At 40.6% G+C, this 14,497-nt stretch overlaps 1 protein-coding gene across 6 annotated transcripts in view; it reads right to left on the reverse strand.

Annotated features, from left to right (window-relative positions):
* Positions 1 to 14,497, reverse strand: part of GAB1 (GRB2 associated binding protein 1) — a 109,847-nt gene that overhangs the window by 52,729 nt on the left and 42,621 nt on the right. Inside the window, exon 1 of one of the 6 annotated variants that reach the window (XM_039876064.1) lies at positions 8,481 to 8,669. The exons of 4 other annotated variants lie outside the window; for them this stretch is intronic. Coding sequence is in view for 1 of the 2 variants with exons in the window: in XM_039876060.1 (XP_039731994.1) it covers positions 4,623 to 4,643 (21 nt within the window). In the remaining variant the exon portion in view is untranslated. Of the gene's footprint in view, positions 1 to 4,622; positions 4,659 to 8,480; positions 8,670 to 14,497 lie in introns of those variants that run through there. One more of the 6 variants, XM_039876060.1, reaches the window with a different exon arrangement.

The following is a 14,497-nucleotide window of genomic DNA, read 5'->3' on the forward strand; positions in this document are numbered from 1 at the left end:
TAAGTCAGACAGAGAAAGACAAATACCATGTGATTTTGCTTATATGTGGAATCTAAAAAACAAAATAAATGAACAAACAAAACAGAAACAAACTCATAGATACAGAGAAAAAAACTGATGGGTACAGGTGGGAGAGGCATTGTGGGACTCAGCCAAAAAGGTGAAGGGATTAAGAAATACAAGTTGGTAGTTACAAAATAGTCATGGAGATGTAAGCACAGCACAGAGAATATAGTCGATAATATTGTAATAACTATGTATGGCATCAGTGGGGTACTAGACTTAACGGGGGATCACTTCGTAAGTTATATAGGTGTCTAACCACTACGCTGTACCCCTGAAACTAATATGATATTGAATGTCAACTGTAATTGAAAACTAAGAAAAATTTTAAAACAAACCCCCTCCCGCCACATCTTTACCTAGCCTCCCAGATATGGCACAGAGTAAGAGGAGGGCCTAGCTCTCTCACTTCCAACGGAAGTCCCCACACCAACCCCACATGGCATTCTGATCTTTATGAGCAATTCGAAAAGAATATTCAGAAATAAAAACGATCCAGCACTGTGACCATCAGCAATCCCTTCCGGTTCTTCTCAGCCTAGTCCTTTCCCCTGAATGGCTAACAGGGCAACTGTCTAGGTTCTTTCTTTTCACTGCTCTGTTCTCGAAACTTAACTCATACAATGCCTTACCAAAAGTAGGGACTCAGCAAGTGGTGACCGGATCAGTGAATGAATGAATGAGAGTCTTGATGCACACTATATGGTTAACCTTACAGGGATCAGCATTATAGTCATCCATAAACAATTATTAAGTGTTCATTATTAAGTGGTTTAGTAGTGGAAGCATGCCAGAAAAGCTAAAGAAATATGACAATGAATTAACTGAAGAATTACTATTAAATCTGGATAAATGTGTTTATGCTTAAGGTGTAGAAATAAGCGTACTAAAATCCATTTTAGATGCTATTATATAAAATTTTAGTTATTTTACAACTAAATAAAAAAAATCTCCCCCGAAGGTATGCAGAAGGGGCAGAAAACACAGAGCGTAACGTTAGAGAGAGTGCAATGCATTAATAAGGATTTCCTTTCTTCTTCATTCTTTTGTCTGCCCCCTAGTGGAGTCCTTATGAGTAGAGACAACATAAAAAAGGCAGACTCTACAAATATCAGGAAAAACAAAAAGAACGGAACAGAGGGTAACAAAACACAAAGCACAAAGAGCTTGTTTTGGATTTTACAAATCAGTCACTCAAGAATAGAAAAGTTAACTTATGAATTCCTATTAAACGCTTTTGTCCCAAAGACAAAACTTTTGTGTCATCTTAGGTAGGTTCACCATCTCTTTGCGCGCCTTTGGACTTTTGATCATTGCCTTTTAAGGAAAAGTCTGCATCTCCAGATTGCACCTAGGTAGTATATGGCTTTCTCAATATTTAAGAAGACAGATAATTTACCGGCTGCTAGTTTCTATGTTGACATGGTCTGGCCACTTTATTTTTGGTTTTCAGGTGTCTTAGGCATGAATAGCAAAAACAAAGTCATTTCCATAAAGAAGATTCCGGTAATTTATGGATTCCTTTCCACAGTACTCCCAAGTCAGGTAAAGTGGAACGGAGACAGAGACAGTGGTTCCGAGAGGCAGGCGTGGCTGGGTGACTCCTCTCAGAAAGAACGCTTATCTCCACAGGGATCTTCCTGTCTAGAAGGGGTGTGGGTTTTGTCTATGATCTCATCACCAGCAACGCCGACTCCTCTAAACTGGCTGCCCACGTTATACTAGAGTTTTGCACCGACATGTACAGTTCTTTAAATACAAAGATGACAGGCACTGCTACTGACTTACGTAAACAACCACTCACGTGACTCCCTCTCCCTTGTGACTGGTGACACACATTTGTAAGACAGTCGGCCAAGGTTATACAAACTGCACTCACTGAACAAAACATCAGCAAATGATCCCGTAAGTGGAAATACAAGTATTAGACATAGTTTCTGGCCTTCGGCGATCCAGTGGCTCCATTTCTTAACTTCTAGTACAATCAGAATGCATAATAAATAATGATTATTATAAGCAAAACGACTTTTAGAGATTTTCTTCCATATTTAAGTACTTGATCATATAAAATTCTTCCTGTATCAGCAGGAATTCTATCTCCCAAACTGTTTAAAAATCAAATGAGAGAATCCATACAAAAAATGTTGATAAAGAGACTGAGATAAACAGTTTGCTTAATTACTAATTTTAACACCCTCTGTAGAGGCGTATGACAATTCTCACAGGTTCTAAAAGCAGTTGAGTTCCAGGGATTTATGGCTACACCTTAGATGTGAGCAATGTAAGCTTAAAAAGCCCTCACCAGCTTCTTCACGGAGGGAACAGAATAGCCTCAATCAAGGGGGATGAAATGTTCAAAGGTTCATTTTAATAAGCACATGCTCAGGATACAAGAACACAGGACTTAACGTTTTCTGTCCTCAGAGGGATGTGAATGCTATGAAAGGCGGGAGGGATGAGGAGACAGTTGACATCCATCTTCCTCTGTTCATTTTCCTTTTCCCTTTGGACAAAACTGTCAGCCACAGGAAGTATCACAGAAGACAGAATAAAACTGCTATGATTGCAATGTTTTTCCCAATTTCTCTGACACTGCTCAGATCTCTATTGGAAAAGCAAGGAAAGGCCAATTCCAACCAAGGACCTCAAAAGATTTATTCCAATCATCAAGGTTTGTGTCACGAAGAAGGAAAGTAGGGAGAATTTCTCCCTCTATATACTTAGTTATGAATCCCTGAATTTGTATCTTTTGTCTGTTGTACTGCCAAATTATTTATAAAGGTCAAAGCAGCTCAAACAATTGACTTTCTTAAACTTTACTATATTTAGATGATGATATCACTAAGTTTTAAATACACTAACATCATGATATAATTCTTAAAGCATGCTTATACATCTAATTTAAAGGTTTGGAATCTATTCAAATTATTCATTAAATTGAGTAACAAAGGAACAAAACATTGAAGACGCAGCTGTTCCATTTGTATATCTGATTTGGAGCATGTAGTGTATTTATAGTTAAACAGAGCAAAATAGGTTATTCAACACAATTGTTTCTACTCCCAAATAAAAGTATTTTAAAAACCAGTGTCATATCATTAGTAAAGACTTAAGTTTATACAAGCAACACTAACTTTTTGTGTGCTAAGAAATTAAATTTATAGTATTAACCACAATTATGAGGGGAGGTTGCTGCTTTTTTTTTTTGCTGATTTACTTAGCATCTTATCTCTCCATGTAGACTATAAGTGTTTTCAGGACAGAGACCCTCTCTGCTTGAATCACTCCTGTCCACCATACTCTTAGCACGTTAGATGAAATAACAAGTGCTGAATAAAAGTATTTATATTAAAAAGCTCTATTAAATTCATACCTGCAGGAGGTTAAAACATCAAATTGTACAGAAGAGTTTATAGGCAACACAACCCACCCTAGGCATCCTGTTCTACTCTAAAGAGATGCATGTCCTGGTTTTGGCTCATTTGGCGGTTACCCCCTACTGGTTACTGGTTATTCTTGGTTACCCCTACCCCTCACCCTCTCACCCCATCCCTACCTATTCTCTGTATTTCTCCGCGTGTGGGGAGAGGTGAATGTATTTCCTCTCTTCTGGCTTTAACTGCTGGTTCCTTGCAGTGGCTGCTGATTTCCTGGCCACAGGGCCCCCGGTGGTCGCTCAGCCATTGTCCCAGGGCTCACTAGTCTTGTGCCGTTTTTTAAAATTAGCATTTATCATTTCCTCCTCTGTCCCTCCAGCCCAAAGGATATAAGGATCCTAATCTAAATCCAGCCCACAGCACCCTAAGCAGTCCCTTAATTAAAGTCTGCATTTATTACCAGAACACTAAGAGACACCTCGTATTTCCAAATGCTATGCTTGCATGACTCGTCACCTCTAGATGTTAACTACTGACATCCTGCCTTAACAGTCGGCTCACTTTCCCCGACTGTCTCTTCCCTCCTTTCTCGCAGGGTAGCGAAACCACCAGTTCCAGACCTGCAACCAGAAGGACTTCAAGCTGCATCCTTAAACTGCTGGTTTAGTCCATCAGTTACAGAGTGTAACTTTCTCAGGACAGTAGTTTTCATCCTATCCCTCCATGTCCTTCCACAGCCTAATTTTCATCTGCTGTGCATGTACTTTTATACTGTCAAGTTGGATAACATTTATTTTCTGTTCTCATACCACCTCTATTTTCTATGGGTTGTTTGTTTTCTTTTTTACTCTCTAAAGGTGGAGTATAAGAGCTTAAAATCAGTATCAATAAAGGGCATTTGCACTATCGTGACCATCAATATGTTGTCCCCTACAGTCCCAAGTAGAGGCCGGGATTACATTTGCTCCCCATCACTGCCCCCAGGTGCGCCTCGCTGGGGTCAAAGCCTAATGGATTCTGATTTTCACCTCACCAATGACCTTGACCAAATCTCCAGCTCTTCCCACGCCTCCCATTGTAATTCCTATTTTGTGAATCCTCTCCCCTTTACTAGGTGTACTCTGCTGGGATGCTTGCCCGCCCCGCCCTTCCCCTTCCCCTTCACCAGGAATGGGTACTGACAGGTCTGTCTCTGGCTTTCATTCATTCATCTTCCACACTGCTTTCCCACGGTCGGTCTGCTACCCCCTACAGGCCGTGCTTTCCTCTGTCTTAGCTCACTCTTCGTTCTTACATCCACATCCTGAGAAAGAGTACATGGAAGGCGCAGTTTTAAAGGGCGCAGCATAACAGAGTGGTTAATAATATTTTATAGTTCATTTCTATTTGAAAGGATATCATTTTTAAAAAGTTAGTATTTAATGTGCTATTCTCTTAGAATAAAGGGAACAATATTTTAAAAGCCTTCTCAAACATTTTTGGGGGGTTGAGAGTTGCAATTAAAGGCCTTATCTGCCTGAGTCATGTACATCTAACAATCTTATTGTTCACCATTAATGCTACAATGATATTAATTCATGAAAACAGATTTCATGTTCAATTTCCCTTTTAAGTATTCAACTGTATATTTATTAAACAGAATTCATTCAAAATTTAAAATATTCTTCTTAGCATAAGGACATTTAAAATGACATCAACTGGTAACTATGTAACTGGGGAGGATATTTCAGTAGAAATAACGAGTAGCTATATTTAATTTATTCCTTCACTCCTCCACAAATATTTATTGGGCAACTACATGTGTCACTGTTCTAGCTGCTGGAGGAATAATTGTTCAAGATACCAAAGTTCACCAACCTCAGCGAACTTAAATTCTAGTGGAGGAAAACTAAAACTAGTAAAGAAGCAAGACTGATTTTAGTATTCTACAACCCAAAGGATGTGGGAAATTGTTTTTACACTCTCATGAAATATATTTTAGTACATGAAGCCACCATTATTCTCAACACAGTCCCAATGGGCCGCGACAATGATCAAGCCCTTAGGATCAGATCCTGGGAGCGGCAGGCCTGAAAGAAAGGTCTGCAATCTCGTCCTCTCGAAGGATCTCCATCAGCTCCTAAGATGAGATGGGTAATCAATGTGCAGCTTCAACGTGCAATCACTGGGTGAGGCCATTACTTTAGTCCCTGGGTATCATCAAATGCCAATCTTGGCACACTCGTCTCCAGTCCAATATCCATAAAGAGAATAAACAAGACGGTGAAAAAAGAAGGAAAAAGAAAGAATGAATTACACTTCATTAAGTCTTTTTTTAAAAAAAAAATTGTTCTGTATTTTGTAAAACAGCTAAGTTTATTCCTCTCCTATGTAAAAGAGCAGATGGAGCAAAGAAAGAGGTATTATAGAAGATGAAGAAAGGTATTTAGGAATCCAACAAATGTTTTATGATGATAACGATGATTAAGGCAAGTGACTAAAGGTAATAAAATAACTTGGCCTAAAAAATAAATATACAAAATACAATGATTTTTGTATATACACTACGAGACAGGTTTTCTGAGGAAACACGCCTTACATATAATGTGTGTTCAAGAAACATAACCACATGATGCTGGAAATTTATTTCTGCAATGGAAAATAATCAAACAAAAGGAGACATGCTAACGCTGGACATCCTGGAGAATCTTCCAGCCTCCCTTTCGAGCTAAATCTTTCTCCTGTTCTGCTGCCTACTTTTCTTATCCTTGGTTCCTCTTCTTTCTCTCTCTAACCATATCCTCTCTTCTATATTTCTCATTCCCCCTTTATTTCTTCTTACACGTTCTCAAAAGTGCACCAAAGAATTTGGGTTTGCTTTTTTTCCCCTAGTGTCACATTTAATGTCTTTTTCTTCACTTAAAATGCATTTCGTTTTATGTTTTCAAGCATTTTTCTACATTTGAGTGTGGGTCTGTCTTGACTTTTCTGTTTTCAGCAAAGCAGCCACTATTAAAAAGAAATTGGGCCTTCACTCTTGATGCAGAAAACAGAAAATGGTCTTGGATCTTTTGGACATTAACCCGTGGAAGCGAAGACTAGTTCTTTAAAAACTTTCAACCACAATAATATCAATCATCATCATCATCATCATCATCATAGACACTTACTGAGCACTCATTAAGTACCATGCACTGTTCTAAGCACTTTATACATTAACATTGTTCTCACACAGCCCTACAGGTAGGCACTGTAATTATTCCGATTTATAGGTGAGAAAATGGGTCACAGAGAGATTAAGTGACTTGGTCATACCGGAAGTAATAAAAACAGGATTTGAACCAATACAGTCCAGCCACAGAAACCAGTTCCCTTCACCACTTAACATGATACTGTCTATGACAGGGGTGGCCAACGTTTTTGTAAAGAACCAAATAGAAAATATTTGAGGCCTTGCGGGCTACACATGGTCTCTGCTTTGTAGTTCTTCTTCTTTTTCAACATTTTTTTTTTAAAATGTAAACAATCTTTTGAGACATAATCAGGCCTACAGGCTGTAGTTCGTTGACCACGAGGCTATGATTCTTATTATTTAACATGAGCCTGTCCACTATTTTTCGTTTAGACAAACTGATAGAGAAATAAAAGCGAAAGATTCTAGGTGAGCGTAGAAGCCACAGTTCATGACTCTCCAAGGGCGTTCAGTCATGGGTTGCAGTGAACGTGAAGAAAATACAAACATCGAACTAAAGAACTGTAGGTGGTTTGTGGACACACATGGACACATAGCTTATAGATAGGAACCAGGTGCAACGATCACGACTGGGAATTAATAAAAAACAAAAATCTAAGTGAGCTTCAACAAGCTAGTATTTCACAAGCTGAAAATTTTAGATATTCATTACTTTATCTGTTAGACAGAAATACTATTGTAATCTGCTCACTGATGTGTAAGAACAGTATCTTCATGTGATTAAAGAACTGCTTTATTTTTCAATGTCCCTCATAAATTAGAATTCATTTGTCGCATTATCAAAATATTATCTTCCATGTCAGAAACTCAAGAAGAGTAGCTAGTTCACTACTAGCTCAAGACCCCTGTGGAATTTGAAAATCATAAGAATATGAACTTCATCAATCTCTCCTGGTCCCTGGCAAGGCTCCACTCACATAAAATATTAACACGTCATCACCACCTACCAGCCGAAGTTTTGCAATAAGCTTTTGTAGGCTCCACATATTTTACCACAACTTAATTTTCTTTAAAAGTCAAAAGCTCTATTTCAACAACACTGTAATCATTTTGTTAAGCCCTATCACGAGGTAGGAAGTGAAGCACTTTTATTTTGGCTTCTGATTCTATCAAGTCAAACAGCTCATATAAATCCCAACTCTAAGACAACTTTAGAGGTAAACATTTAGACAAAATCGGGTTCAGAGTATATACCATTCATTATTTTTGCCATTTTGGTGGGGCAAAATGGAAATCGAGAAAGACGCACTTCTACTTTCTTTCCTATCAACTTTGGACCATCTGTTTAAAATACCTCCAGCTATTTTAGGCATTTAGGAAATGGGTTACTTATAAAAACAAAAACAGAGGCCTGCTCTTTAAGATCACCCCGTTATCAAACACACAGGCATGGCTTACACATGAAGGAGTCCAGCGTGCGCTACTCGCCAAGCCTGCAATTAATTGCAGGAGATTTTAAAAACACTATGGAGCAACTCAGGACATTATTTCATTCTTTCTTATTGTTTCTTAGCAATCGCTAAATACGCAAAAATAAAACCACTGGAGAAGGTAATTTTTATAAGCAGTTAAAACTATTTCCTGGAACACTAGCTCTTTACCCCCAACTTGGGTGTCCTTAAGAATCTGCGCATTTCTTCTATTGAGAAAAACTGCTTACTTAATAGTTAATTTTTACCTGAAGTACTTCTAAATGCAGAAACGCGTGTATTTAGCCTTCGTTTTTTTCCTTTGGCAGCAGCGGCAAGTCAGAAATAATCTTAATGAATACTCAGATAATTCTCTCTTTTACACAGTACAAAGGTTACCTTTCAAAGAGATCAGTCAGAATGAATGTTTTCCCTGTGCAGCTCCCCCTCTCCTCTGCCTTCTCGTCTGTGTTTGGAAACAACTGTGCTGCTCCTAGGAAAAGTTCTTTAGGAGCCAGTGTACTTTGTCCCTGCTGGGTCAGGTAAGGGGTTAAGTTTCATTTACAGAGCAGGCCTTTCTTGTTAGCGGCAGGCTAAGAGGAAGGAAGAGCTTAGCTAAGCAGCATTCACTTCTTTTATCACATTCCCACCCCTTCAACTGCTTTTCCTCCACCCTTTCTCTTCTCTTTCAAGGCGTACCTGGATTTGCAGTTCAATACTTAGGATCCCTTCCCGCCCGCCCGCCCGTAACTTCCTCTGCAGGGAGACAGGAATTGTGCTGCTGCAGCTCTTTAATTCCTCTTCCCCTAGAATAGAGATATTTAAACCCTTACTTGAAATTTTATCTTTTAGCAAATAAATCATTGAATAAATAAATATGATCTTTTAATAAGTACATTCATTAAGCGCTATGCTGCAGGCCCCTAGCTGCCCACCGAAGTCTGCTGTTCTGTTCTTCCACAGCGAACACACTGTGACCTGGTACAGGGCCATCCAACTAGAAGTTACACTTCCCAGCCTCCGCATGTGGCCAAGTGACTTAATTCCACACCCCCCCCTTCCCCCACCCCCACCCCCCCGTGGACAATGAGCGGCAGGGATGGGGGCCATTTCTGGGTTTAGGTCTAAAGATACTGGGCGTGATGCCCCTCTGTACTCTTTTCCTCCCCTGAAGGTGGGACAAAGAAGTGCCCATGACTTTGTTTTGAATGTAGATGGCTCTGCCATGTAGGGGGTGTGAAGTGACAAGCTAGAAGGAACCTGGCTCCCTGAATTTCTGCAGGGAACTTGACTGCCTTGCAAGCCTGGAATGTAGACCTTGTTCATGAGCAAACCATAAAGCCATATCCCCTTCACTTCGCTGTATTTTGGAGTTTCCTTGTTCCGGCATCACAGGCTTCATCATAATTGGTACAGGATGGAGCACCGTTCTGAGCGCTTTACGTTGAATTATCCCATTAATGAGCCTCTGAGAAAAGTACTGCTATTATTCCCACTTTTCCCATGAAGAAACATAGATTTGGAGAGTTGACTGATTCTTCCAAGGACAGTTCAGTGATCAACAGCATATCTGGATGATGCAAAGTTCAAATGTCTAACCTCCTAAACTACAGTGCTTTTTCAAAAGAAACCCACTAATCACCTTGCAGTTGTGTGACCTCACCCAGACAGAGAATGCTCTTCTGTGTTACCTCTCAAATATCTACAGCAGAAATGCTATGAGTTCAGAATTAAGGGATATACATTATATTTGTCTTGTTCCTAAATAACCTTAATCTACTGTTTGTTGAAGATCTAAAATTTGCATAAAATCCCCAAACTTAGAAGGAATCAGACAGCGGACCAAGTTAAAACAGCCTTCTGGTTAAATTTTTTACTCTCTTTCCAAAATTCCATTATGTGACACACAAAGCCGAGGTCTGCCCCTCAACTGAGCGCTTTAAGACGCAGGATTAATTCAAAACGAATTCATTTTGGCTGTGTTTCATATCGTGTTTATGAAAGGGCTCAGGAAACACTTACACAACCTTGGGCTTTCCTTTCAGTAATATGAGCCACACACCTTTACTCCTCCCAAACTTTTAAAACTCAAACCAGGAGGCTTGCCTGGATGTACACACCGGAGGGTTTGGCAGGGTGAAGGGAGGATGGCGACTGAAAAGATGGCCTTCTTTTGTCTTTACATCTTACCCTTTAAAAAAATCATTTTGCTTAAGAATCCATTTACTTTTCTGGAAAGCTCTTATAATGAAGTCCAGAGTCCATTTACTTATTCATTCAACCAACATGTACCGAAAACTTATTGTTTATTGAGTACTGTGCCAGACACTGAAAAGAGACTAGTACGCATGAGTAGAGCTAGATGAGGGTAAAGCAGTAACTTTCACCTAACGGTAATGGTTTGTATCCTCACTTAAGCATGAGTAAAAATTCCGGAATTAATGGTCTTATTCTTTAATAATTGCAAAATGCATAGACTGCAAGAAAGGAAAGCCTTTCCCTTTCTGTCTTTACCCGTCACACAGCCCTCCATCAGGGAGGGGCTTCCAGCATCAGCTACTAAACTCACCACTGTGTCTAGCAGGGAGCCTCTCTCCTTCCAATCCTTTCATAAGGTCTGAAAATACATTTAAAATTCATGCGTAGCTGTCTGCTTCTCAACATCATCGCCAACTTCACTAGGTATTAATTAACAGGAGATGAGTGAACAACATGAATTCTTTGCCAGCATAAGCAAGTATTTCATTATTTAGTCTCCTCATTCTATGCTTGGTTACAAAGACCGAGAAAGAAAAAGGCACTTACTCCATAGGGTAAATCATTTCTATAAAAATAAAAGCTCGCCTTACATTTGATTGCCAACTATGGAAAGACGAAGCTGTGAAAATACCACCTCTGTGAGTATACTGTGAGTGATTTTAGATGGATCTCCTAGGTAGTCAGGTGTGTCTCCAGTAGCAGCATTCCGAAAATGCTCAGGTCCCGCTCTGGGAGTGGATTACATGGCTTCTCTGCAGGTGGCCCATTGCCTGCACTCGGGGCGCTTCTGCCCACGTGCCTCTCCTTATGCCTCACAAAAATGTGGTCTGATTTCTGGCTGAGCCTTGGCTTTTCAAGGAACAGCTGAAAACTTCCAAATATGACTACATTCAAATACTACTTCAGGTCTTAATAAAACACTATTAGAACTCTATTTTCATGTGTGCCTAAATTCCTCCAGGTAGTGATTTACATTTTTAGCGAGAGGCACTATTTTGTGGATGGCACTGTTTGCAGAGAGCATCACTGTAACACTGACCAACGCTTACTAGATGAACGTGAAGACCGCAGAGCTCAGTCAGATCAGCCCAGCCTCAGTGACCTTACAGTCCCCACAAGACTAGAAGTATACACGGAATAACTCTTAGCATCACAGAAAGTAGTGAGTGGCACACACGATCTCAACAAAGCCCTGTAAGCATTCAGGAGGGAGAACTGACCCTTAGGGTTGGGAGAAGGGGCCCAGCTGGAAAAGAAAATACAAACGTGGGTGGACCAAAAGGAAGTCAGCAGCCCCATGTGCCCAGCTGTGACTGTGCCCGCCCTGTGCCAGCTGTAGTCCTAGGTCCCCAAAGCCTTTCGACAGAGTGAAGCCAAGGAGACAGCGGGAGCAATACATGGAGATGGCAAAGTGCCAAGTAGACAGGAGGTGTTTCCGTGAAGCAGGAGCCCAGAGCGTGTGTCAGACCGTGAAGGAAAACAGGATAGGAAATTACGGTTAGGGCCGAGAGGGGGAAGACCTGGAGTGGAAAACCAAGGAGTTGGGCCTTTCCTGAGTAAGTAACAGGGACCTACTGGAAGTCCTTTAGCGGGAGTCACATAAGAGCCACACTTAACAGGAGAGTACCCCGCAGGGTCTGGAGGAGACTGAGGCTCTGTGCAGGGAGACCGGCAAGAAGGCAGTGGGCAAAGCGCCTCTGACTGCAGGTGTGGCGGTGAGGCCGCGCAAGCAAGACAGAGCAGTGGGCTGCAAGACCTGAAGAAGGCGGAAAGACCTGGTGATAGGATGCTCCTTTTCAGGTGGAAGCTCACTCCAATAGCAACCTTTGCACGCTCCCCCTTCGCCTTCACCAGGCTATTTCGTGCCCAGCTCCTTAAATCTTTCCTTCAACGTCGCTTCTTCAACAGCCACTTGCATACCAACTCACTCTCCCATGGGTCATTAGTCTTCATAAGAACAAATTCCTAACTGTGCATTTCCAAAGCAGTGACTCACTTGCTTACCAGGTCCTTACTGTGGCAGAGACTACCACTTGCTCCCTTAAAATACTTATTTCACCATTTTCTATTGTAGAGGTCAGCAAACTTCTGTCTGCAAAGGGCCAGAGAGTAACTACTTTAGGCTTTGAAGGCAATGTGGTCTCTCTCGCAGCTACTCAACTCTTCCACTGTAATGTGAAAGCAGCCACAGACAATTTATCGACGAATGGGCGCGGCCGTGTTCAAATACAGTTTTATTTACAATGACAGGTAGCTTGGCTGACTGACACTTAGATCATTGTTTGCTGACTCCCGTTCTATAGAAACAGAAGCTTTTGCAGGGTATCTGGCTTACTAACAATGACATGTTCCAGTCTCCCATACAGCTAGCTGTGGCCATGTGATTCTGTTCTAAGAGGATGTCAGTGAAAATGACCTGTACAAATTCTAGATCATCCCCCTCCTCTTGGCTGAAAAGAGATTATGATGAATCATCTTCGACTGTGATGATGGGGCAACATCCTTGGGATGGCAGAGAAACAAGATGGAGGAAATTTGTCTAGTAAGGTCCCATCCTCATCCTGGGCCAGTATGGACCATTTGGACCGTTGTGAGACAGAAAAAGAAAGAAAGAAAAAAGACCCCAAACCTTTTAACTTAGGTCAATATATTCTGGGTCATCTTTTTATAAAGTTTTGCATTTTCAAGTTTAGCTTGGTACACGAGGCTGTATTCAGAAGAGGAAAAGCCTGTTGTAGGGCTATTGAATGATCGATGATCAATCACAAACCCAGTGTGGTCGGATGACTCGGCACAAATCTATCATCATCACAGGAACTGATATCTAGTGAAAGCTTATTTCTGTGCCATGTACTTATGAAAATATAAGCTCTCACTTATCTTGAAAGCAATTATTATTATGATCATTTTTTACAGATGAGGTTCAGAGAGATTATAACAACCAAAGTCATACTGTTCCTAAGTGGCTGCAAAGATATATAAACTTAGGGACACGAGACTCCCAAGCACGTTCTTTTCCCCAAATCAGCTCCCTCAGGTCAAGGACAAGCCACAATAGTCGATTCTAGGATGACATTTAAAGATGGCTCTGTGACTCCAGGTTTCAATTTTCAAACTGAAAAGCACCACTAAGATCCACTGATTGACGGCTCCATTTGGTTTAATTACTACTGCCCTCTAAAAGCCAAGTAAACCAAAATGACACAAGGTTAAATGACTTACCCAGATTCCTTTGAAAGGCTTTGAGAATGCCGGAATGTGGATTTCATGAGACAGCCACAGGGACTGCCAACTAGGCCCCAGCTTTGCCACCACCTCCTCCTCCACTGCCCGTTAGAAGTTAACTGCCTGGACACCTGCTACCCTAGGCTGAACAGAGGCTACAAAACAGTTTCAAAATACTCCAGCAGAGGGGAAGAGCATCTCTTCTCTCCAGGAAAGAGTGAGCAAGGCCACCGACATTTGCTGTTGACCCTAGGCTGTCAGTCAGGTGTAGCATCCATCTCTGCTGGGGGTTTGGCACCCATCATGGGAACCATCTGGCTCCGTTTCCCAGACCTGCTTGGCCTTTTTCTGTTCTGTACAGCCTGAAGGCTCAAGGAAGGTCAAGTTTAGCCTGAAATTACAGCACAGCAAATGGCACCAACTGATCATGGTGGACGAACCTAAAATTTAGTTGAGAAAATTTTAACCTACTTCAAATTGAAACTGAAGAACTACTTCAAAATTAGTTTGATTTTTTTTTTAAATGGCATAAATTGACTTTTGAAAATGTCACTTGTTTAATTAGCTATGAATGGCTAATTAAAAAGTATTATAATTAGTTGTTTCTATAACAAAGATTATAGATTATTTTTTAAAATGTTTTATTACAGAAATGTAGCAAAGAATAAATAAGTCTATCTTGGATATACCACAAAATTAACATGTTCTCAACTACTTTTTAAAACCAATTAAAATTAGGAAGGAAGACCTCACCCCCAAAATGGGCTTTTTAATTTGGAACATCTCTAAGTATTTCCAGAGCCAAACAATAATGAATGCTAAACTATGTGGCCATTTAAAATCATATTTTCAAAGAATCCTTTGGGATATGGAAACTGTTCTCACATATTGTTATGTTAAAAAAAAAAAAGCAGGTTTCACCAGAGGGTAGG

Source organism: Pteropus medius, unplaced genomic scaffold (assembly GCF_902729225.1).
Source record: "Pteropus medius unplaced genomic scaffold, Ma_sr-lr_union100, whole genome shotgun sequence".
NCBI classification, from domain to species: domain Eukaryota; kingdom Metazoa; phylum Chordata; class Mammalia; order Chiroptera; family Pteropodidae; genus Pteropus; species Pteropus medius.